General features: G+C 44.9%; 1 protein-coding gene across 1 annotated transcript in view; it reads left to right on the top strand.

Annotated features, from left to right (window-relative positions):
• Nucleotides 1-21,372, top strand: part of LOC124062359 (chemokine-like protein TAFA-5) — a 28,369-nt gene extending 6,997 nt beyond the window's left edge. Inside the window, exons 2-4 of the mRNA XM_046395067.1 lie at nucleotides 4,944-5,093; nucleotides 12,319-12,446; nucleotides 20,508-21,372. Of these exons, the coding sequence (XP_046251023.1) occupies nucleotides 4,944-5,093; nucleotides 12,319-12,446; nucleotides 20,508-20,516 (287 nt within the window). The 3' untranslated portion in view covers nucleotides 20,517-21,372. The remainder of the gene's footprint in view (nucleotides 1-4,943; nucleotides 5,094-12,318; nucleotides 12,447-20,507) is intronic.
• Nucleotides 21,373-22,410: the final 1,038 nt, after the last annotated feature.

Genomic DNA, 22,410 nt, shown 5'->3' with positions numbered 1-22,410 from the left:
CTCAGGCTTCATGTAAAACAAACCCGACAGCAACGACTTCGACTCGTCTGAGAGTCTTTTTCTTATTTCCAAACGTCTTCAGAGACTTTGTGTCCAGCCTCATGTCGGATTCTGGATTTGTGTCCTGCCGCAAAGACTCATTAACTGTCATCAGAGGATCAGAAAACAGCCGCCGCGTCACGTCAAAACCAATTTCAGCCTCATCATTATTCTTCTGTCTTCACTCTCAGGACAAACAAGGCGACTCCAGCGTTGCTGCTGTTGTTCTTCTTTTCAATTTGCAGGGAATTTAAAAGAGATGACGGATAATAAAGGCTCAACCAGAAACTATCAAGCAGGTGTCAGTTTATCTTCCCTCCTCTCAGTCATGAATAGATTACATGTCAGCTGTGATGGAGGAAACAGCCGTCCGAGCGCAGAAAACAACGTGCTGTAATTTCATTATTCTGCTGTAATGTGAGCGAGCTGTTCGGGGTCTGTTCGGAGACGCAGGATTCGTTCCGCCCAATCATGAAGTCAAATCAAAGTACGAGACTTTTTACTGCAGAGATCAAGAAGGAGGAAACTGATCCCTGCAGGCAGGAAGTCGCATGGCAGCAAGGAAAGGAGGGAGTAAATATATAAATAAATAAATAATAAGAAAGTTTGGAGTTACCACAACCTTCAGTGCAGTCATTAAAGTTTCACTGCTGCTCATCACATCACGTTTCTGTTTATTACGCCGTCGGCTGCACACCACCTGAAAGCTAACAACAAATTAAACTAAATAAGAAATCACTTTTAAAGTAGCAAACATGTCGGTCACGCAGGCCGATTAAATGTGATAAAACGCGAAGAAGAAAGGACAGCTGAGACTCTGCGAGCTTCTCGTGGTTCTGCTCACTGAGCCAAGCTGAGACGACAAATCGCCGACACGATGACGCCAACATGCGGTCCCGTCGCGACAGACGAGGGGCTGCGCAATTAGACGACCTTCACCTGAAAACAGGCCGCGGTCACGCTCTGCCGCGTCCCTCCCAGCATCCTCTGCTCAGGGATGAGAGACAATAAGCTGCCGCCGCCGCCCCTCCGCTCTCTCTGTGGTTACCACGGGACGCCTGTAAGCGAGCAGCGTCTGACATCATCGGACTGAAACGAGGAAGTCAACCTGTGATGTTGCATGTGTCTCACCGAAGCGCTGAAGTTCATCCTGTTTGTATGAACTTTGGTTGAACTTTAAACTACAGTTTACAAAGCAAAATGGCACAATGCAATTTGTATGTCCTGGCAACTGCGTGGAGCCCATAACCACCTGTAAAATAAGCAAAGTTAGCTTAGCGTAGTATCGAGACAAAGAACGGTGGGAAACATTTAGCATCGCTCTATAGTGGTTAGCACTGTCGCCTCATCGCAAGAGGGTTCCAGGTTCGAATCCCGGTCTGGGCCCTTCTATGTGGAGTTTGCATGTTCTCCCTGCATGGGTTTTGTCCGGGTTCTCCGGCTTCCTTCCACAATGGTTGTCTGTCTGTGTTGGCCCTGCTATTGACTGGTGACCAGTCCAGCCGCCTCTCGCCCGTAGTCAGCTGGGATAGGCTCCAGCTCCCCCGCGACCCTGACGGACAAGCGGTATAGAAAATGGATGAAAAGGACACTCTTGCTGCGTTCTTTTCAAACACGAGGGCACGAGGAAGGCAGTTGAATTTGTTCACTCTGCCCGTGGTTTCTGATGTGTGTTGGCCTCCATCCTCTGACCTTTGACCTTTGTGTCCACTCAGAGGGATGAAGGTTAAAGCGTCCTCTCTGGGGTTTGTTGTGTCAGTGACCCTTTAAACATGGATGTACACAAACTGCTGAGTCCATGGAGCTCGGGGAGGTCTGACTGACTGTACTCACAGAGAGGAGGAGGAGGAGGAGGATAGCCTTCATCACAGCAGCTCTCAGACACAGACGAGTTTATTAGCTTCCTTGTAGCCTGGAGGCTAACAGGAGGAGGAGAGCACATCAGACAGAAAGCAGCAGTCGTGGTAATGCGGGCTGTCAGATGTAATTACGAGCTTCATTAAAACTGCAGCACATCTCAGCTCAGGTCTGAACGGTGTTGGTGTTTTCCCTTAAATCTTTTTTTTATCAGTTACAGCAGCTAAGGTTTTTAAGTGAATCCTTCTGAGCTCACATCGAGACCACCACTGTGTCACTGAGGATTAAAGCATATTCAGGTATTTTTACGTTCCTCTAAATCATTTTTAGGTCTTTGAACTCTCCAAAAGTTCCTCTCAGTGTGCTCACATTCAGTAATTACTAACTGATACCTCACATGTGATGCCTGGAAGGTCATTTTTAAAATATTGTTTCCTCGAGTCTGGAGCTGAATGGCTTGTGTTTTAGCTAACAGCAACGTGTTTCACAGGACGCTTGAGTATCACTTTGAGCGTTTTTATTCATTCCTCTGATTTTGCTGCAGAAGTGGAGGAGCTTGCGTGTGTTGTTTAGCGGCGCGCAGACATTAATCCACCTGAATGATAACTCACCTGACGGACAGCAGCGTAGGCTCTGAGCCAGCAGGAACAACAGCAGCTACGTCTTCATTCATGTTCCACGAAGACGCCGCTGACAGCGAACGCCGCTCGCCGCATCAAACCTCTCAGCTCCTGCATCGTGTTTCAGGCTGACAGCTGAGGCTTTTCACCCCGACACACAAGACTTGAAACGACAGGGCAGACTTTAGCAGCAGCACAGTGAAACATCATGATTTGTCAGCAACAGAGAAACGAGGTTTTCTTCTCGCATTTCCTCTCAACTAAAGACAGAGAAAACTTCTGCAGATAAGATTTTAAATTTCTAAAAGGACCTTTTGGGGGTCCAGTTAAAGATGCATCACAGCAGTGCAGCGGCTGGATTCACCTGTTTGGAACACAGGGAAATGGAGGCAAAGGAGTTCTCGCCGCCGAGGATCAAGTGACCCTCATACTGAAGGTCTTCACAGTCCTCCAGAATCTTTTGAGTAGTTTGTGTTTCTTAGAAAGACTCGTCTGAAGCAACCAGCTGCTGTTGTTGTTGTTGTTTGTCTCGCTGTGACCCCGCTGACCTCCGTCTTTCTGAAGAACTGCTCCCTCTGTTCTCCTTACTCTGAGGTCCTGTTTGTTGTAGGTCTGGTCCTTTCTGAAGAGGAGACATCCATGGCTCTATTGATGACGGTTCATTAGCATGCAGGGGGGGCTTCTGCTGTCACCACAGCAACCAAATACAGCCCCCCCTCCCCAACTCCCAAAGCGAGTGTCCCCTCCAGTTCACACAACATTCATCCCTCCATCATTCAGCCTCTGCTTCAGCTGAACTCACTGAAGATTTTTTATTTGCATCAGCTGAGTCAGAAGTTTATCTGTCCTGTCTCTCAGCTCCCAAAGTATTAATCCAAACATTTTTATCCACTTTACCAGCACGGCTTCATGGTTCCCTCACCGAGGAGGTTCTAGATGTTACTGAGGAGGTTTTGGCTGAGAGCTGGTTGAGAAAGCTGAAGAGATCATGAAAAGGTCCCAGGGGGTCCTTGAGACGGTTCCACAGATCCCTGAGGAGGATGTAGAGTTGTGTGAAAAGCTGTTAGCTGCCTTGGAAGTATTTGCAGGGTTGATGAAGAGGTTTCAGAGGTCATTGAGGAGGTTTAAGAGGCCCTGAAAAGATTTGTGGGGCCCTTGAGGTGGTTATTGTGGTCCTCGAATGGGTTTTAGATGTTCCCTGAGGAGGTTGTTGTCGTTAAAAAAGCTCCAGAGATGCACAAAGAGGTTCTGCGTGTTCTTGAAGAGGTTGTAGACAGAGCATGTCTAGTGGTACGCTCTGGTTGAAGTGATATGTTTCTGTGTTTGTGATATAATTTTCATGGTGTGAACTGTTGGACGGCTGTGTGAGGATGCGGTCGGCGGCCTGACAGGTTGACTGACGTGCAGCAAAACAGCTGACAGGAAATAATCAGCCGTGAGTCAGTTCAGACGTCCAGCAGCCGTTAGTTCAGCATCGCAGCCGCGGAGTGAGGAAGAAAACTTCTTCCTGTCGTTTATCACAGGAGAGCGGCAGTCTTAATGGCCATGTGTGAGCTGATCGAGACAGAAAAAGACAGAAAAACCTGTTTATTAATGTTTGTCATTTTTATCCCAGCTCAGAATCAACCCCTTTCCGTCAATAGTAATTTTGTGAGCTGAGCCTTCTTGTGTCTGTTCCAAAGAAGCAGAAGAAATATGATTTTTCTTCCCGTCTGTGTGTTGCGTTGTGGTCTAAAACCGAAGCAGTTTGGCAGTTTTGACACTAATGAGGCGAATAACAAAATTAATGACTGTGACTCAGAGACAACAGAAAACAGCAGGAAAGCAACATTTTACACACACCTGATGCTGATGGAAGATGTTCCTTTAATCTGCCCCCCCCCCCGATTGCGTTCTCCAATCGTATCGCAGAGATCCTGATTATGAATCACCACATCTCATTATGTGAGACGTGGTCAGTGTGTGGATACAGCTGGACAACGACAGTTTGCTCTCCGCCTTTTGCTTTTTCAGCTCGTTAAACTGCTGGAACTGTCTTTACATCCACAGGTATATTAATGTAAACTCCAGCTGTATCCACACACACCTTTCCTTCAGTCGTGTAGACTTCTCGACACCGATCACGCGAAGCTTCGGTGTCCATGTGGAAATCTGTGAGGTGATCGTATTGGGAGAGTCGTAACCGGTGAAGACTCGTTGAAAAACTTTCTCTGGTGTTGTCCAAGCAGACCCTGCAGGTTTGGACCATTCAGTGGTTTCGTACACTCATAAAAAAGCATCTCATTTTGCATCATGTGATCTATCTTTTAACGCAAACACAAACGAAAGCACTGCAGCGGTTTGTTGACTCTCATATAAAATGTGTGTCATCACAGTTCCAACAGCTCAAACATATGACTACATGATGTCCTTCCGTGCGTCCCTCAGGTCAGCTGGCGGCGGGGACCTGTGAGATCGTCACTCTGGACCGGGACAGCAGCCAGCCGAGGAGGACCATCGCCCGACAGACGGCCCGCTGCGCCTGCAGGAAGGGCCAGATCGCCGGGACGACACGAGCCAGACCGGCCTGCGTTGACGGTAAGACGCTCGCCGTCCTCTGAGGGCGGCTGGTTTAGACGCAGTGTAACACTGCAGTTTGGGTTAAAATGACTACTTCCTTACGGTTAAGCTCGAAGAACCAAATGGAACATCAATGGACAAACGTAAGGTAAATGTAAAGTGACCTTGAGTGTCTAGAAAGGCGGCCATAAATAAAGTGTGTTGTTGTTATTATTGAACACTGATTGTGGTTAACGTCCAGTGTTTTGTTGACCCATCCATCCACCTCAGTCTGCCCCTTACATGGACGCCGTTGCTCATCGACGATGTCACTTCCTCTCCGGCTCGTGTCATGGCGGTCTTTGTCACTTGAAAGTCACGGTCCAGATGGGAAGAGCCCAGAGTTGCATTGCATTTCATCACCGGCTGTCTTCTCCTTTCTCTTTGTCTCTCTGCCATCTGGAAACAGCAGCAGCAGCTGGAGGACTCGGTCTGCTCTGCAGGGATTTACAGGCTCTCCTGGTGACCGCCGGAGACTCTGAGCTGCTGTTTAGCTGAGTGAAAGAACCTCTGCGGTCTCTCCTGCTGCTCTCTCCGCACTGAGAACTTCAGATGTTTAGAACTTCAAATATTTTCTCCTTCAGGTTTGACTTCAGATGCTCGTTTTCCCTGAGGCCACATCAGCATCGATGTCTCACAGTCAGGACTCTGCCCAATGATCACATCTGTGGGCTTAACCGCAGCTTTATTTTCACCTAACGAGCCTTTTGAGAGAGTCTCTGTGGGTATCCGTGTTGCCGCTCCGCTAACAGCTCTCCTGTGAGGGACTATAAGCCTGCTCGCTGCACAAAGATTAGGCTACAGCGAAGACAGTATTGTGAGTTTGCCAGGCTGATCTTTGGGTACCGTGTTCTGAATGATGAAACTGGTGTTTTCCTCATCCGAGCCAAACTTAAATATCTTACGTGTTTGATTGCAAACGCTTTACATTAATCTTCCTCGCTGATGGAGCTGAGGAAGCGCAGCGTCCGGTCAGCAGTGCTGATAGACGGCGCTGGAGCTGAGCAGGTTGAAGTCTGTTCTCTCAGCCATCAGAGCTGTTCGAACGTGCTTTAGGAGGATATTCTCAGCCGACTCGATGTGAGAACGTCGCTGATCGCCGCGACCTGTTTTCTGAGCTCAGAGGCTCATCAGCAGCTTCCGCTTTCCTTCCTCCATGAATTTCTCTGATAAACTCCAATCAAACCTGCTTAAACTCTTACTGAGCTCTGCATTGCAGTGGATGAGCTGCTGCTGGCCGCCGAGAGACGGAAGCAATAAGTAAAAACTGTTTCTTCAGCAGCTGAGAAAGTGAAGAACTCTGACATACACACTTTATTTCTTTTAATCAGTGACTTTAAACATTAAGAGATGAGCACTGAGGGATACTTTTAGTAGTAATCAAGTCAAGAGCCAAACATCTCCCTCAGGGCGCAGACTGATTTGATGCATCGATCACTAATATTCAGCCGTGATCAATATGAATAAGAAATGGCTCTCCAGCAGAAAGAGTTTGTTCAGTTCAGGGCAGACTTAAGCCCTCATACGAGCCTCTCTGTGACCTTTACAGAGCCCCATGCTGGTATTTATGTCAGTTTGAGTTTTCTGTTTCAGTCTCTTCAGGGTTTCAGGAAGGAAAACTGCAGTTCAGATAAAATATGATTTTGCTCAACTAAATTGACTTTTTGTTTTTGGAGGGCAGGATGTGAAAAAACAAGTACAAAAACCACAGAAAGCAAAAAGTATCTCCAAAAGAGGTAAACTTTCCACCTTCTTACTTTTCAGATATTTTAACTAAAGTGCAGTGAGCGTTCAGACGGTCTCCTCCGTTCGGATGTCGCTGACCTTTCCGCTGTATGTTGGTATTTCTGTCAGCTGCGGCCGCTCGCTTTGCTTTTCGCTGTTCTGCAGCCGAAATCCGCCAGCACAGCTGCGACCGCCGAGCTCAGAGGAAAGACCGGACCGCCTCAGGTGACTTTAACTAGAAGACTGAGTCCTGGTTCCCGTGTGGAGGTCTTGCTCTGAACAGGACCGTCTCAGCATGCGTCGCAGGGGCTCACACTGAGAGTGATTATCATGCAGAGAGGACCAGCAGATACAGAAACCTCGTCGTGATGGAAATGCACTGTTCAAACCGGCCGGAAGAATCTGTGAGAGCATGAATCTGTGTCTCGAGGTTTGATTCTCTGAAGCAGCTGCACGTAAATCATGAAAAATCATGTGAGCAAAATGAGTGCGGCTGCTGCTCGTCCACCTCCTCTTCTTTTCACACCTCGTCGAAGCAGCGAAACGAAAAGCTGTTGCTGTTTCTGAATATTATTTTGTTTCAGGCTGGGATTGACAGCCATGAATAAAGAAAAAAGGCCCCGAAGCTCTGAGGCCGCAGCGAAAACAAACAAACGAGAGACGAGACCTTTTTGCTTCTCATCAGGTGGAAATGAAGCGAAAAGGGCAGAGAGGCGGTGTGTTCAGGGACTCCGAGGCGTTCGGAGTGAGTCTGAGGAACGCTAAAACCTGACCTCAAGACACAAGTGAGGGAAAGAAAATGTGGAAGGAAGTGAAAGAATATCACAGAAGCGGCAAATGGTTTTTACCAAAAAAAAAGATTTTTTTTCTTGTATTTATGACTTCTGTTTTTAATATTCATGATATTTATCTCAGAATTAAATAAATGAGATCTGTATTTCAGCTACTTCATTTAAATATTCCATATCACATAATTACTCAAACTTTTATTTTGTCATAATGAAATGTGTGCTTTGTAATCACAGAGAAAGGTTGAATTCCTATGAGAAAATGATAACACAGAGATCTTCCTCTTCCATCTGGTTGTTCTTCGCCTCGTTTCCTCTTCATTTGTTCCTCGTTCTTTTGTCTCCGTTGCTCTCGTCCTCGGGGGACCAAGCAGCGTCCTTCCTTCTGGACGGCGTCTTTGATGAATGAAGCGATTACAAAATGGCCTCCTCTCTTTTCGGAAAAATGAACCGTGCTGAGCGGCGGCGGAAGGATCTGCGTTGCGGTCGTTCATTAATCAGTGCTGTGATGCAGCACTCGCAGGTGTTCAGGTGTTCACCGATACCTGAGATTAATCCACAACACTGTCTGTTAATGTGGAAGTCTGTTTTCTATATTTAACACCTGAAAAAACACTGATTCCCCTTGAAACTTAACTGAACTAAAACTCCTAAGCATCGCTGTAAATCAGATGGTGGAGTTGGGTGTCTGCTGGTTTGATCACCGCCTGCTCCTGTCCACATGTTATCGTGACCTTGAGAAGGTGCTGAATCCCAAACAGTGACGTCACCTCACACCTAGGTGTGAATACACCTGCAGTTCAGAGTCTGCTGCGATTGTGACCTTGGATTTTGAGCTGAACCCTTTTTCTTTGGTCTTGTTGTTCAGTCTGCTGTTTCCAGAAATCAGCTGGAAACAGCAGACTTCACGGCTTCGCTGTGAGGCGTCTGATTAAATGCTCACACACTGCTGAGGTAATGGAGGCATTATGGAGTGTTAAGCGTGCGGCGTCCGGAGACGAGTGAAGATGAATCAACAGACGTGGTGGCCCGTTGTCGGCTTCCATCCCCGTCCTCAGCAGGAAACTCGGAGGAGCTGTGATTACCCGCCGTCTTCTCGGAAACAAACACAACTCTGCTGCTTCCTCCCACTCTGCTCTCCAACGCCTTTCATTGTGACTCACAAGGGGATCTGAGCGCGCTCAGTGCTGCACTGCTGAACCACAGAGGAAGAGGTGGGCAAATGTTTCCATACGGACCAAACCTGAGGAAGACGGCACAGATACATCGAACAGGGGGGACATGACAGGTTTAACAAATGTCCAATCAGCACTTTGTCTGCTCACGCAGGCGTTAGTCAGGTTTCCATCCAAAGGCTTCACACAACACACAACTGAACTGATCTGAACTGAGACCATGATGATTATTAGGAGTTGGTTCATTGACCAACACATCGACCAACACAGACTGGCCAATCACAGCGTACCATCAGCCAGTTCAACAGTTATTATGTCTGTCCTCCATAGACTCTCGTGCTGTCGTTTCATGTTATGTGGATTTTGAGCTGGTTTATTTGTTAAATCAATCACTAACAAGCATGCATACTTTTAATTATTGTAACAGTGAATGGTTTCTAAATGTATTTGGGTTTGTAAATGAGTAATGGGTACAAAAACTTCAACCGTCAAAGTTTGTCCACTTAAAGTGCTTGATTTAGTCTGACAACATTATGGAAAGGATCCTTAGAGAGGCAAGTGTTTTTATCAAAGAACAAGAAACAGCTGCTGTGCTGCTCTCGCCAAATCAGTAAGGCTTTCAAAAAGGCCGGGGTAATTAGAGGTAATTAGCAAAGGCTCCAGTTGGGTGCTATTATACCATTGCAGAAGTAGAAGAGGACACAACAAGTTGACATTGTGAGCTTCAAGCTAGCAGTTTTCACTTTGTAAAGTTTGTTTCTTAGTCACTTTTATCTCAGAGTTCATTTTAGGTCTCCTTAGCATAACGTTCGCTTAAAGATCTTGTGGGTCCAGTTAGGAGAAAATTAGCTTCCAAATCCAGTTATCCTAGACCTTCGAGGTCCAGTTAGCTTAAAGTTAGCTTTTGCCTTCGGTTAGCTTAGAGCTTCTAGGTGCAGTTAGCTTAGAGTTTCTGCCGTGGTCAACAGAATGCTTTAGTATTTAAGTTTAAATTTTTAGCTGAAATTGTACAACATGTAATTTTTCTTTTCCCTTACGCCTGGTGCTAAGCTAGGCTAAACATATGCTGGATGAATCACTGTGGCCATCATCTTGTCTTCTCATGTGATAAGAAGGAGAAGATTTCCCTAAATGTCAGAATTACATTTACTTTTAAGCTAATGTGTAACTATCAATCTTAACCTAAAACTAAATTCTTTAAAAAAACCTTTACATAAATAGACTAGTTGTATTTGCTCATTCTGGAGGATGTCTGTCGCTTTCTGTCTCCACAAAGGTGTGAGCAGTGTGGGAATTTAATTAAGTAACATGGCTGACGGGAGCCGCTCCTCAGTAGGAAATTGATTTGGTAATTGGGGGCTAACAGGCTATCACAATCACACCACTGCTCTTCTGCTTCAAAGAGAGAGAGCTGATTACCTGGTTATGTATGACAGGCCTGTAGTGCTTTTCATTCTCTTCATCACTCCCCGGGCTGCGCTCCGGGAGTGTAATTTAGTGCCGGGAAGGAGATCGAGGCTGTAACGGCGGGAATGACTGGGTCAGAAACACGCCGTCCAAACAGCAGGAAATCCCTCTGAGTGAAGAATTCATTTCCACATGATATGACGGAGTGACAGAGACAGTGTGTGTGTGTGTGTGTGTGTGGGGTGGGCTTTCCACAGGAGGCACCCGAACACACACTCAGGTTATGCTAAGTTCAAATGCCCTCACATCTGCTCATTTTAGTGCCTGAAAAAGCGGACTTTAGAAACCCGTGACACGAATCTCATCATTTTGCGGCGTGTGTCGATGATTCACGTGAAATCTTGTGGACGGCTTTTAATGACTTTTCCTTTTGCTAACCCTCTGCTGCGTGTTTGAAAAGCAAAGCCATGCTGTCAGCCAAGCTCATTTATTATGAACTAATGCTGTTTATGAGTTAGTGTGTTACGTAATGCATTAACTATTATTAGTTAGATATTATAATTATATTCATGATAATTATTTTTAGAGAACAGGCCATCTATTGAGGCCAATGATTACCAACGTTAATCACTTTTGTTTCAGGAAATGTTTGTCTGATTTATGTTTTACTCCTCCTCTTATCTCTCCTCTTCATAATAAGCGACATCACCTCCCTCCACACTTTTGTCCCGCTGGGGCCGGCGGCCATGTTTTAATGAGATGTTAATTGCTGACAGGCGTTTGTTTGGTATTCTGCTGGATGAATGGACATTATATTCTTCATGTTAGCGAGCGTCATACATGATGATCACAGACACATCTGCTGCATCACTGCAGCCTTCGACCTCCTCAGCACTGACTGTCAGTGACTTTGATTGGCTTCAGATTTGATGTCTTTACTTAAAGGGAATACACACAATGGAAACACGACTACTTTAACATGGCTATAATATCTTCATAAAGAAAGTGTTGAAGGCGGCTGAAGGATGTTTGTGCGATGAGCAGATGATATCGTGTTGCATTATGGGAAATGGAGGACTCACTGTCCCTACAGTGCGACCCACATGGGAATCTGACCCGATGGGCGTCCAGTGATTCTGTTATTGCTTGTTAGGTGTTTCCTGCTCAATTAATTCCTGGTTCCTCCTCTTCATCACCCCTTCCTCTCTCTCTCTCTCTCTCTCTCTGTGGGCCAATCAGGCAGCCACCGTATGCAAATGGTGTGAGAATGTCCTATTTCTGTATAAATAGCTGATTGCGACGAAGAGGAGGCGTGTTCGGTAAACAGAATCTGTATTCTCATTTTTTTCGGTTTGGTTATTGGATTTGTGAGTCCACCCACACTTTAATTTCCCACAGGAGGTTCAAAGGTCACACGTTATGAGACAAGTGTCATGAAGTTAAAACATTATGAGGTTGGAATCGTTTCAAAGGCATGTTTGAGTAAGAAAAATGACTTGTAATATTATACTTTATTATCATAAAGTCATATTTTTAGGAGAAAATAATAACAAGAGTAAATTTATCGTTTCAAAAGAAAGAAGTTCTTTGAGAATACCAGGATGTTTAAAAGAACAGCGACTTTACGTCTCGCAGGAACAGCAGCTAATATAAAGGAGCAATAATAACGCTTGAAGAGTTTTGTTAAGAGCAATCAAAATGTGAAAGTGTGAAGAAGTGGATTAGAAACAGGAAATTAATCAACTCAATCAGAAATTCAAAAACATCCTAAAACTCACACGTGGACATAAAGAAGTAAAAATGACCTGCTGGCGTACAGCAACATGAGAAAACCACTAAGTGGAGCTGATTTAATTCATCATTTATCTGAGAAATTGTTGTTTATGGCTTCTGGATTGTTTACATTCTAAACATAATAACATTAAAGACAATAAAATCATAATTTGTGTGTGATGGAGTGAGTGTTTGAAGACGCTCTGCAGGAAGTGGGTCACAGCGCACCGAGTCACTGGGGAAAGGTTTAAAAATAAAAGATGAAAACAGAAGATGAAACAAATAAACTCACCTTTCTCCCCTCCTCTTCCTCCTCTTCCTCCTCTTCCCCCTCAGTGCGTATCGTCTGGACTCGGCAGTGGTGTGAGATGACTCCGTGTTTGGACGACGAAGGCTGTGACCTCTTGGTCAATCAGTCGGGGTGGACCTGCACGCAACCAGGAGGCCGAGTCAAGACCACCACGGTGAGAGCAGAACCCAACTGGACCCGACTAAACCAGAACCCGTTCGCTCTGAGCATCCTGAATCAATTACATTTAGTGACATTGCGAAAAAAGTGCAGCAATGTGAAGACTGTGTTCCACATTATTGGTCAGATTGCACCAAATGATGTGACAACACCGTGTAATCATTAATAATTATTAATTCAGAAGTACATTAATTGTAAAGCGTCTGAGGTTCTCAGGCAGAGTAAAACTGGTGCAGGGTGATTGTGAAGGAGGGAGGTTTGATTCATAAGACTGTCTGTCTTTCCATATCACTGCCACAGACATAAATCTGTTGATTTCCTCTGTAATGCGGCTTTTCTTTATTACAGCAGTGGCTGCAAAGGGCGAACTATATTAGAAGAAACTCAGTGGAAATGTTGGCCCTTCAGTCTTTGCTTTCCTCCTTTCTTTCTGTCCTTCCTTCTTTCTTTTCCTCCTTTTGTGTGTGTTTAAGTTTAGTCAAAAATCAAATTTTATCATCAGCTTCTAATAACATAATGACATCTTCTAACAAGAACGCTGCTGGCCCTAATTAAAATAACAGCCTGTGTGTGTATGTGTGTGTGTGTGTGTGTGTGTGTGTCTGTTGATTGAATAATTGCTAAGCACTCTCTTTTCCATCTGCCACGCTCACAGCAGCTGATTATCAGTTTCGAGAGCCTCTTCACTTCAGCAGATATCATCATGTCAACCAAACCCCATTCAAGATTTGTTGATTTTTAAAACACGACTCTTCATCCCCTCCCAGTTCTCTGAAGACTGACGAGGCTGATTATCTGCTGCTTGTAGTTCTGCTGCTCTAATCCCAGACTGTGATGACGGGAAGCAGGTCTCAGTTGATGTTTGTGAGATCAGATTACGGCAGAAAGACGACCGTGACCTTCTGTCTGCATGTCAGAGCTGAGCTTCCTCTCGGTTTCTGAAAGCCGATGGGCCTCTCTGCTCACTCTTTGTCTCCTGCGTTCTGGTTGGTTGGTTTGAGTTGAATGGACTCGCTCTCTGAATAACGAAGGCTGTCAAACCACTGCTGACTTTCACACTTCAGGACGCCTACAAACCTCCCTTCTCTCTGCCCTGTCTGGGAGTCTGTCCACCGTCGGGGACTGGTTGTTTTAAAGATGGACTGCAGAGCGAGGAGCCGCCTGCCATCACAAAATTCAGAGTCGGGTCGCTGGAGCTTCGTCTCTCGTCCTCCTGAGGAAACACACTGACGCTCCTGCAACGCTGCAGGACATCTGAAGTCAGATACGCGCAGTTTGACTGTCTCTTTGATTTTAAATTGTGTGCTTTTGTTTTTGCTGGTCCAAATACGTCCCTTTGTGAAATACATTTATAAGTTTCTGTCTGTGGTGTTACGAGCATTTCAGTGCAGTCTGGAAAGATGGCAGATGGAGGTGATATGATCACATAAAGAAGATGAAGTCAGGTTACTCTCATCATGTGACCTTTGCTGTCACAGTCATGTGACCTGCAGTCACACTTTGGTCAGGTTCAGGGTCGAGGTTAAAAAACTGAACTCACAGATGAGGTTATGTTTTAAAAGTTTATTCATGTTGTGTGTAGTCACATTTGCTGACTTCTTTCCTCACTCTCTGACTCAAATCAAACACACTGTTAGCTGAATGTAAGTACACACCTGGACAAAACAGAACAAATCTGGTTTTTAGACATTTTAGTGTGAAAATGCTGCATTAATCTTTAAGATTGTCATTGGCGTCATTAGTTTTAATAACTCTGACAAAAATATCCCTTAATTAACAGATCCTCCAGCGGGCGAACTTCATTGACTTCCTCTCATCTCTCGCCTTCACCTGCTCGCTCACAGCTGATCACACGGTTTGAGAAACGAGCGCCACACAAACAAGCTCGTGCGCTAACGAAGGACAGCAGATCTCATCGCCTCCCTCGAAGGCAAACGAAACGAGACGTGGCGCCGAGTGGGCGGGCCGGCGCGAAGGAATCGGCCTTCGTTTAAAGCTCAGAAAGCAGGATCAGAGGAACAAGCAGTGATCAGTTAGGCCCGAGCAGGTTTACAGGCTTACAGGGATGGAGAGAAAGCCAAGAGGATTTAACTGGTGATGTATAATGAGTCTGAAGGAGGAGAATAGACTCTTTATATGGCTGATGGAGACTTTACAGCTGTTGTTCTACAGTATGTGACTCCTTCACAGTACTCAGAACACGCTTTCAAACAAGGGGATAAACATAAGAACTTCTCAAACCTCTTCAGGCCTCTTTACACTGACGGGATTGTGGTCTGTCCCAGATAAAAGAAAGAGAAACTTCACAAATCTAAATCACACTGTGAGACGCAGACGCTTTGAGAGAGCGGGCAAAAATCTGACGGCGCCTGAACTGTTTGTCAAAATCTGGCAGTGTTTACTGTGTTTGAGAGAAAGAATTTCATGTGACCAGAGAAAATGAGAAAAAATAAGGACACACTGGATGCTCTGTGCCGTCGGCTTTCCTCATCGCACGCTTTAGAGCTTTAGCTGACGCAGAACGCGTTTCGACCTGACATGTTAGCGCGGTGACTGGTTAGCTGGTTGGCTTCGATGATAAATTTCTTGTTTGTGTGACTAAGAATCAGCTTTGTAAATAAGAATTTTGATCTCTCATTTGGCAGCACGTCTGCGTCCACGGCCTGCTGAGAGGTTCTTTTCAACAGCGATGTAGTTTGTAGTCGTATTTTTGGGCGCTAGCAGCACCCGGATAACCAGAAACAGCCTCCTTCCCTCTCGCCAAAGTCAGAGGCAGGCGGTGGTCTGCTGAAATAAATTCACCGAGTTCACCGCGTGAGATGTGAGGATATCCTGCATGGCTCTGTCAGTGCTTCACCTGAAAACTCACCTGTGTGCTGCAGTCTCTCAGGAGGAATTTAAACATCTATAGGCTCTGAGAATATTAAAAATGGATCCATAGGTCGCTTTAATATTTTAGGGAGCCGACGCTTTGCGGTGTTAATGTAAAGACTTGTGGCTTGTTTCCTCTCTGGAAGTGAAATAAATAGTAACTGAGCTCATTGTTTCTCATCAGCAGCTGCAATTCATCATAAAGCAATTATGTTGGAAACAAGGCCGCCTGCTTTCCAGTTTACTCCCAGCCGCAGTGTTTATCATGGCAACAGCAGATAACACACACACACACACACACACACACACACCTGATAACTGAAGGCTGTTTTATTTGCTTTTGTAGAGCAGTAATGTGATTCAAACTGATGTGTAGCTAACACCACGGTGAAGCTCATTTCTGTCTCTCTGTTCCTTTGTGATATTTTTTCTCCTCCCCTCAGAGTCTCTGATGATATCTGCTGCTTCAGTTCTTCTCCTGCTATTCTGTCTGTGGGCCATAAGCTGAGCTTGTGTGTTAACGAGCAGCAGACAGTAATGATCTCTTGTTAGTGCCGGCTGCTGATTTGATGCTTTTATTTTACTGCATTTTTTTTGTGTCATTGTCAGACAGGAAACGGTGAGTTTGATATTCAACCCGTCTTCCTCCGAGCTGTCTCTTATTGTTCAGGAGGTTCAGGATGTTTACGCGCTCGGGATGCTCTGGATGGTAACTGGAATAACGTAGCTACTGTAAAATCCAGAGGTCAAACTGGGCATCTGTAATCGCTTCCTTTTTCATTTGAAGTAACTGGTTGCTAAAATCACAACAACATCCCGCTAATTCCTACACAGACATACGATTTGTTGTCGTTTGTTTGCTGCTGACTCATCGGTTTCAGGGATACCTCAGTGTAGTTGTGCAGCTCATCGAAGTGTTTTGTTGTGTCCGTCACACAGAATTCATTTGGACACACACACACAAAAAACATGCAGCCACAGGAAAAGCTTTGATTTGTCGCTTATGTCGTCTAACCGGAGCCTCGGCTTCTTTGTCGCAGCCTCGGTTTTCATTGAGCCTTGAGGTGGTACTTTTGTGCACTTGACCGAGTAAATGCACCAGTACAAGACGACTGACTGGAGTTTTCTTCAGGGGCACCTGGTTATGTTTTAAAATGGTGGAGTGAACTGTGGTCCTGCATTTCTGCACCACCAAACCAACCTGGATTAAGTCCGGAAAAAAAAGCCAAAAAGTCAGCTTCCATGAATGTGAGTACGAATCTGACACATTTTACTTGGGTGGTACTTGTAAAAAGTACCAGTACTTCGACAAAAAGCAAAAAGCTTTGATTGTCTGTACCTGGTTCCAAGTCAGTGTGGATGGTCAAGGAAACCAGGAAGAAGAGCCTTCAAACAAAAGGACACCACACTTTGGTTGTCCACTTACTTCATCTCGGTTTGTGCTGACGTTCTTCAGAGAACCTGGGGTTATTTGTCTAAACACCTGGCTGTGAATTAAAAGCTCTCTCCCAGTGAGGGAAGGAGATGGCCATGCGTGACAGGTGCTGCGTTCTGATCCTCTTCCCGTAATTGATCCCATTGGGCCGTCAGGATTTAGCGGGAGCCAATCAGAGGGCTTGTTTAAACTGTGTGGCCGCAGCTGCTTTTGTGGAGTCGGCAGCAGGAAGACAGGAAATGTTTGATCAGTCGGGTCGGTCCTGCTGAAGCTGCCATCCCCTGATGACATCCACTTGTTTTTAATATCCAATCTGTCATGACTTTATGTTGTTTTCACTCGTCCGGAGTACACTTTGATAATGTCATGCGAGATCCATCAGCTTCTGATTTTATTTCTTTATTTCTTATTGTTTCGACTCGTTAGAGATCAATAAAGAATAATATCAGCTGAGGAAGCCATCATCTCGTGGCCAAGTTTTTGGCACTGCGTCGAAACCATCCTTTTTAATGTGCAAGACATTTTTTATCTCCTCATAACTCTCCAACGTCTTTGTGCTTGTGTATCTGTGATCCTTTTATTGATTCTAACAAACATATCGATTCAGCTTTACACTCCTCGTGTTTTCCTGAGAGTTTGCTTCATGTTTGGTTGTTTGAGGGAGACGCTGGGACCAGTTTCTAATGCCAAGCTAGAGTTTCATGTTTATTCTAAGTGATTCATGATACAATTCACCTTTGTGCATATTTGTTGTATTTCTGTCGTGTCAAGCAGCTAACCGGGCTTGTTTGTCTTCTTTGTTTAAACCGTACAAAAGCCCAGCATGTAAAGGAGTTTTGTTTCATGAGGAAGGTTCAGTTTCCGCAGAGTGGAATTTTAAAGAGGTGTGTGTTTCTTGTTTGGCGGAGCCGAAGAGGCAAAACCCTGCACGTTGCTGTTCGTCTCTTTGAGCAATTCGATGTTTCATTTCACCTCTTCCAGCCGTGCGCGATCATCGCGGTCTGCACAGCGAGGTCGTAATTTGCAAAGGTGTAATCAGGCGTCGCAGCAGAAAGCAGAACTCATTTGTGTCTCACCTGGAGGGTTTTTGTTGTTTCATCACAACACGACTGTCCTTGAAAAAAGTCTTTACCCGCCTGTATGTTTCTGTGTGTGTGTGTGTGTGTGTGTGTGTGTGTGTGTGTGTATGTGTGTGTGTGTGTTGAAGCCTCCTCTCTGGTCGAGCAGGTACTTTGAATTTATTTTCAGTCACACCAGGAGAAAAAGATAGAAGAACAAATCACAGTCTGCTCAATCAGACAGAAATCCAATTCTCCTTGGATGGAAGGTGAACATGAACTCGGCATGATGCAAATTCAGAGTGTGAATATTCTGATTTGTTTTGTTTCTTTGTTTGTTTGTTTTGAAACAAAATGACTCCAGCTGCTGTTTTCTGCTCAGGTGGAAGCTCTCAGAAGTAGTTTGAAGACAGCCATAAAACACGGCCTGTTTTCCTGTCCCTTTCCCTCAAACCGAGGATGTCCTGACAGGAGGATCAGGTCCTGGAGGACAAGTTCCACGATGGCAAGAATCCAGATTCATTAAGCTGTGATCGGACAGAAGCTTCTTTCTTTCAGACGGTGCTGACAATGAGCTTTCAGCAGCAGGGAAAAGAAAATTCCTCTTTTTGGAGAATCGCCCACTTCAACTTTCTGAGCTGATCCATTTCATAGTCAACAGAGTCAGGGCTCCAGGATTTGGATCATCTAATTATTTCTTGTTGGGGTTGTCAACATAATAGATTAAAGATGACATTTTGTCCCTGTTATTTTGTTAAGCTAAACGTAGTTAAGGTTTGGTCTACAGTTGCAGAAACATCCCAGATGAAGGCTTGAATCCTTGAAACTGTGGCTGTTTTTGCTCAGCTTCAAACATGCAGTTAATATCTACACACTCTCTAGACAAAAATATTGGGACACCTGTCCATTACACCAACAGAGACTTTAATGACGTCTCATTGTAAACACACAGACAGCTTTGCAGCTCTAACAGCTTCCACTCTTCTGTGAAGGCTTTCCACAACATGTTGGAGTGTTTCTGTGGGAATTTGTGCCCATTCATGCAGTAGAGCATTTGTGAGGTCACACACTGATGTTGGACCAAAAGGCCTGGCTCACAATCTCCGTTCCAGTTCATCCCAAAGGTGTTGGATGGGGTTGAGGTCAGGGCTCTGTGTGGGCCAGTCAAGTTCTTCCACACCAAACTCATCCAACCATGTCTTTATGGAGCTTTGCTTTGTGCACTGGGGCACAGTCATGCTGGAATAGAAAAGGGCCTTCAACAAACTGTTGCCACAAAGTTGGAAGCATAGCATTGTCCAAAATGAAGCTTGTGTCTGGATACTTTTGTCTATATAGTGTATATATTGACAGAGAAGAGCTTCAGTGTTCCAGAGATATGAAAACCATCACACATTGGTTTTGTGGTGTATGCGTCTCTTTTTGTTGATTTTCAGGTTCCTGTCTGATCCGTAACCATAGAAACAATCACTGCGTCCCAGCACGATGATAACGAGGCAATTAATAATAAACGGACATGTTAACATTAGAAGTCATGCCTGACTGACGAAACTTTATTCATCCTCAAAGAGAGTGTCGTCACTATCAGGCTTGTAAGTATGGAGGACCAAAAGGTCTTCCCGTTGTGTCCTCCAGAACAGGAAAACCGACACCGGGCCACCGTTTTGATGCTGTGCGATTGTCCAAACATTCGCTTTGGTCTGAGCTGACCTGAGTTCAGAGTTTTCCTACAGAGGCGCCTCAGCGTGTGCTCTGACTGCAGGAATTAAGCAGCACATCTGAAATGTTCCGATCACGCCATCACCTCCATGTTTAATCAGCTGTGAGCGGTGCGTTTAGGGACGGTCTGAATGCTGATGCTGTTTCAGGGTGATGTATGGTTCTCGGTGTAATCCGACTCGTCCTTGTCCGACTCCTGCGGCTCTTTTAAGATTCCAGCTGCAGTCAAACAGGATGGACATGAATAATTCAGGGGTGAGCCGCTGCTGGCTGCTGCCGCCGCTTCTTCTTCTTCTTCTTGTGAGTCTTCACCTGAAAGCAATTACAGAGAGCTCTGCCTGCACAGAGGGGACAGAAATGAAGTGTCCCTGCTTGTCCCCAGAGCTTCATGTTTTTAATCAGACTCTCAGAGCCTTCAGGAGGACATGTCCACACTCTATGAGATGCAGGCTCCACGTGTTGGGTGGAGCTGCTGTCACATGAATGTGTCGTGTTGTGGATTTCTGCATAAAAAAGTAACTTATGATTCATACAGGAGTGTAAACTTAGCATCTGTCAGCATTTGCTGGTGATGAAAATGTAAGCTGACATTTTCACTTTCCAAATGTAATCTATTACGTGGTGCCAGTTACTTTCATTTAAAAGTAATAAGTTTGCATTACGGATGAGTAAGTGCACCATCTGTGTTTATGCCCGGACTCGGAGTGGGTGTGGCTTGAGAGTGAAGTGGGTGTGGCCATTTGTAACTTGTCATTTTAAGCCTGAACTTGATGTGGGTTAATCAGAAGTTCCTATGTAGATTTATTATATTTATCCGATACTTGGCAGGACCTTTACTCATATGTATGGATATAACAAATTGGATACACCATTAACAATATTTATTTGGGCTTATTAACAGTTTTTGTAATCAATGGTGGTGTTTCTTTCTCACACCTGCTGACGCTCTCATTGGTTGATTTCTGTCCTCCAGGTCTCCTGACAGCGGCGGCAAGGACAGACTCTCCCCAGAGAAAGACTTGTTCCCATTGTCCATCGCCCATCATCGCCAAGCGGAGCATCCACCGCCATCGCCACCGCCACCGCCGCAGCTGCTGCTGCTGCTGATGACCAACCGTCTCTCGCCATCAGAGCGAGGTGCTGGCGCTTCATGTTTGGGTGACCTGTGAAACAACAACCTCAAGTTCTTTCTGGGAAGTGAACGACTCGGATCACGACGAGCTGCTGGATCGATTTCTTATGTTTGGCACAAAACTCTGTTTCGTTTTTACAGACCAAAGATGAACAGAGCCAACGATGAGACGTTTTTAGAGGGACGGAGACTTTGAGAAGCCCGGCCACACACCGTCATATGTAAAGAAATGAACACATTGTGATATTATACAGTAAGTGACTTCAGTGAGCAAAGTAAACTTGTACATGAGTAAATGATAAAACGTGTATATGTGTGTGGAGACAGGAAGCTGGTGATGTTTCTGATTGGACAACACAGCACTTCATGGGCTGAACATCCGTCAGGTGGAGATGGCCAAAAGTCGTGAGGCATTTTTTATGATAAGAGTGTGAAACTTTGTGCACTTTCAGCAGATGAAACCCTGAGATCAGAGGCAGTCCTGAGCTGTCAGTCAACACGGCAACCAGATGAATGTCCTTTTACAGAAAACAGTCACACAAAGAGATTCAGCACAGGCACTAAATTAACCCTGGATAATGAAATAATCATAAAAAAGAATAATGAATGCATTTATCAAAAATATAAATAACTGATATTATCAGATATTTTATTCATGCTAGCAGTTCAGGTTCTGACTGAAATATTTAACAACTGCAACTTCAGTTCAGATGTTGATGTTCCCATCAGGATGAACTGTAAAAACTTGAGATCCTTTAACTTTTTATTAATCACCCTCATCGGGTCAAACTTACACGTGTCCACTGGAAAACTAATGAGATTTCCATCAGACTCAGCTGTCTTAAGCACATTAGTAGATGTTAGCATGCTAGTACACTAAACTAAAGGGCTGTTTGCCCTTTGCTGGCATGCTAACATTTGCTAACATGCTAGCACACTAAACTAAAGGGCTGTTTGCACTGCACTTCTTCTAGCCTTGGGTAAAAGGTCCGTAGGAACACACAGGTATGTTTCCATCCTACATTTAGCCGATTTTAAAGGGGACCCCACAGACTCTGGGCTAACGCCGCTCAGGAGCAGGTCCAGCCAGTCCAAGGCTAAAGCTAGCGTTAGCCCACTTTGGAATGTGTGAGAGCCGTCTCAGCCTGAGGATAAAAAGGTTCATGCTTTTGAAGAACCCTGGCTAAGTGCTAAACGCACAGATGTCCTGATACCAGTTACAATAACTGAGAAAAGACACAAATATCAAGTTTTCTGACATGTTTTCAGTTCCACTCGCTCTGCATTTATCTTTGTCGGCTACTTGCACAATAAAAAAATCCACTTAAGTTAAGTTGCATACAGACATATGGGATGCTGCTGAAAAGTTGTAGGGTCCCATTTTTAAGATAATAAATAATGTGATACCAGATCGGTTCATAGACTCGTGCACTCGCCAGTACCTAACATTTTCAGGCAAATAAACAAAAGTCTTGTAACAGCTTGCTCATGCAATGTAGCGCCCCCTAGTGGACCGATGACATTTCCTCTCACACAACATCTAAATTTTGTCCAGGACGTTGGGAACCATCTGGTGCACAAAGTTTATACTTCCTGTCATAAAAACTGCAGAATTCTAAATGATTTCTGGCTCTTCTCCATCAGACTGCATTACACATTAACTCAGATTTTACATTTTTCAGAGCAACACGCAGGCACAACCTGGTAGGTTTTAATGAAACAACAAGCAAATCATTTCACAGTA

The sequence above is a fragment of the Scatophagus argus genome, chromosome 7 (genome assembly GCF_020382885.2).
Source record: "Scatophagus argus isolate fScaArg1 chromosome 7, fScaArg1.pri, whole genome shotgun sequence".
Lineage (NCBI taxonomy): Eukaryota > Metazoa > Chordata > Actinopteri > Scatophagidae > Scatophagus > Scatophagus argus.
This window is presented reverse-complemented; position numbering and strand designations above follow the sequence as displayed.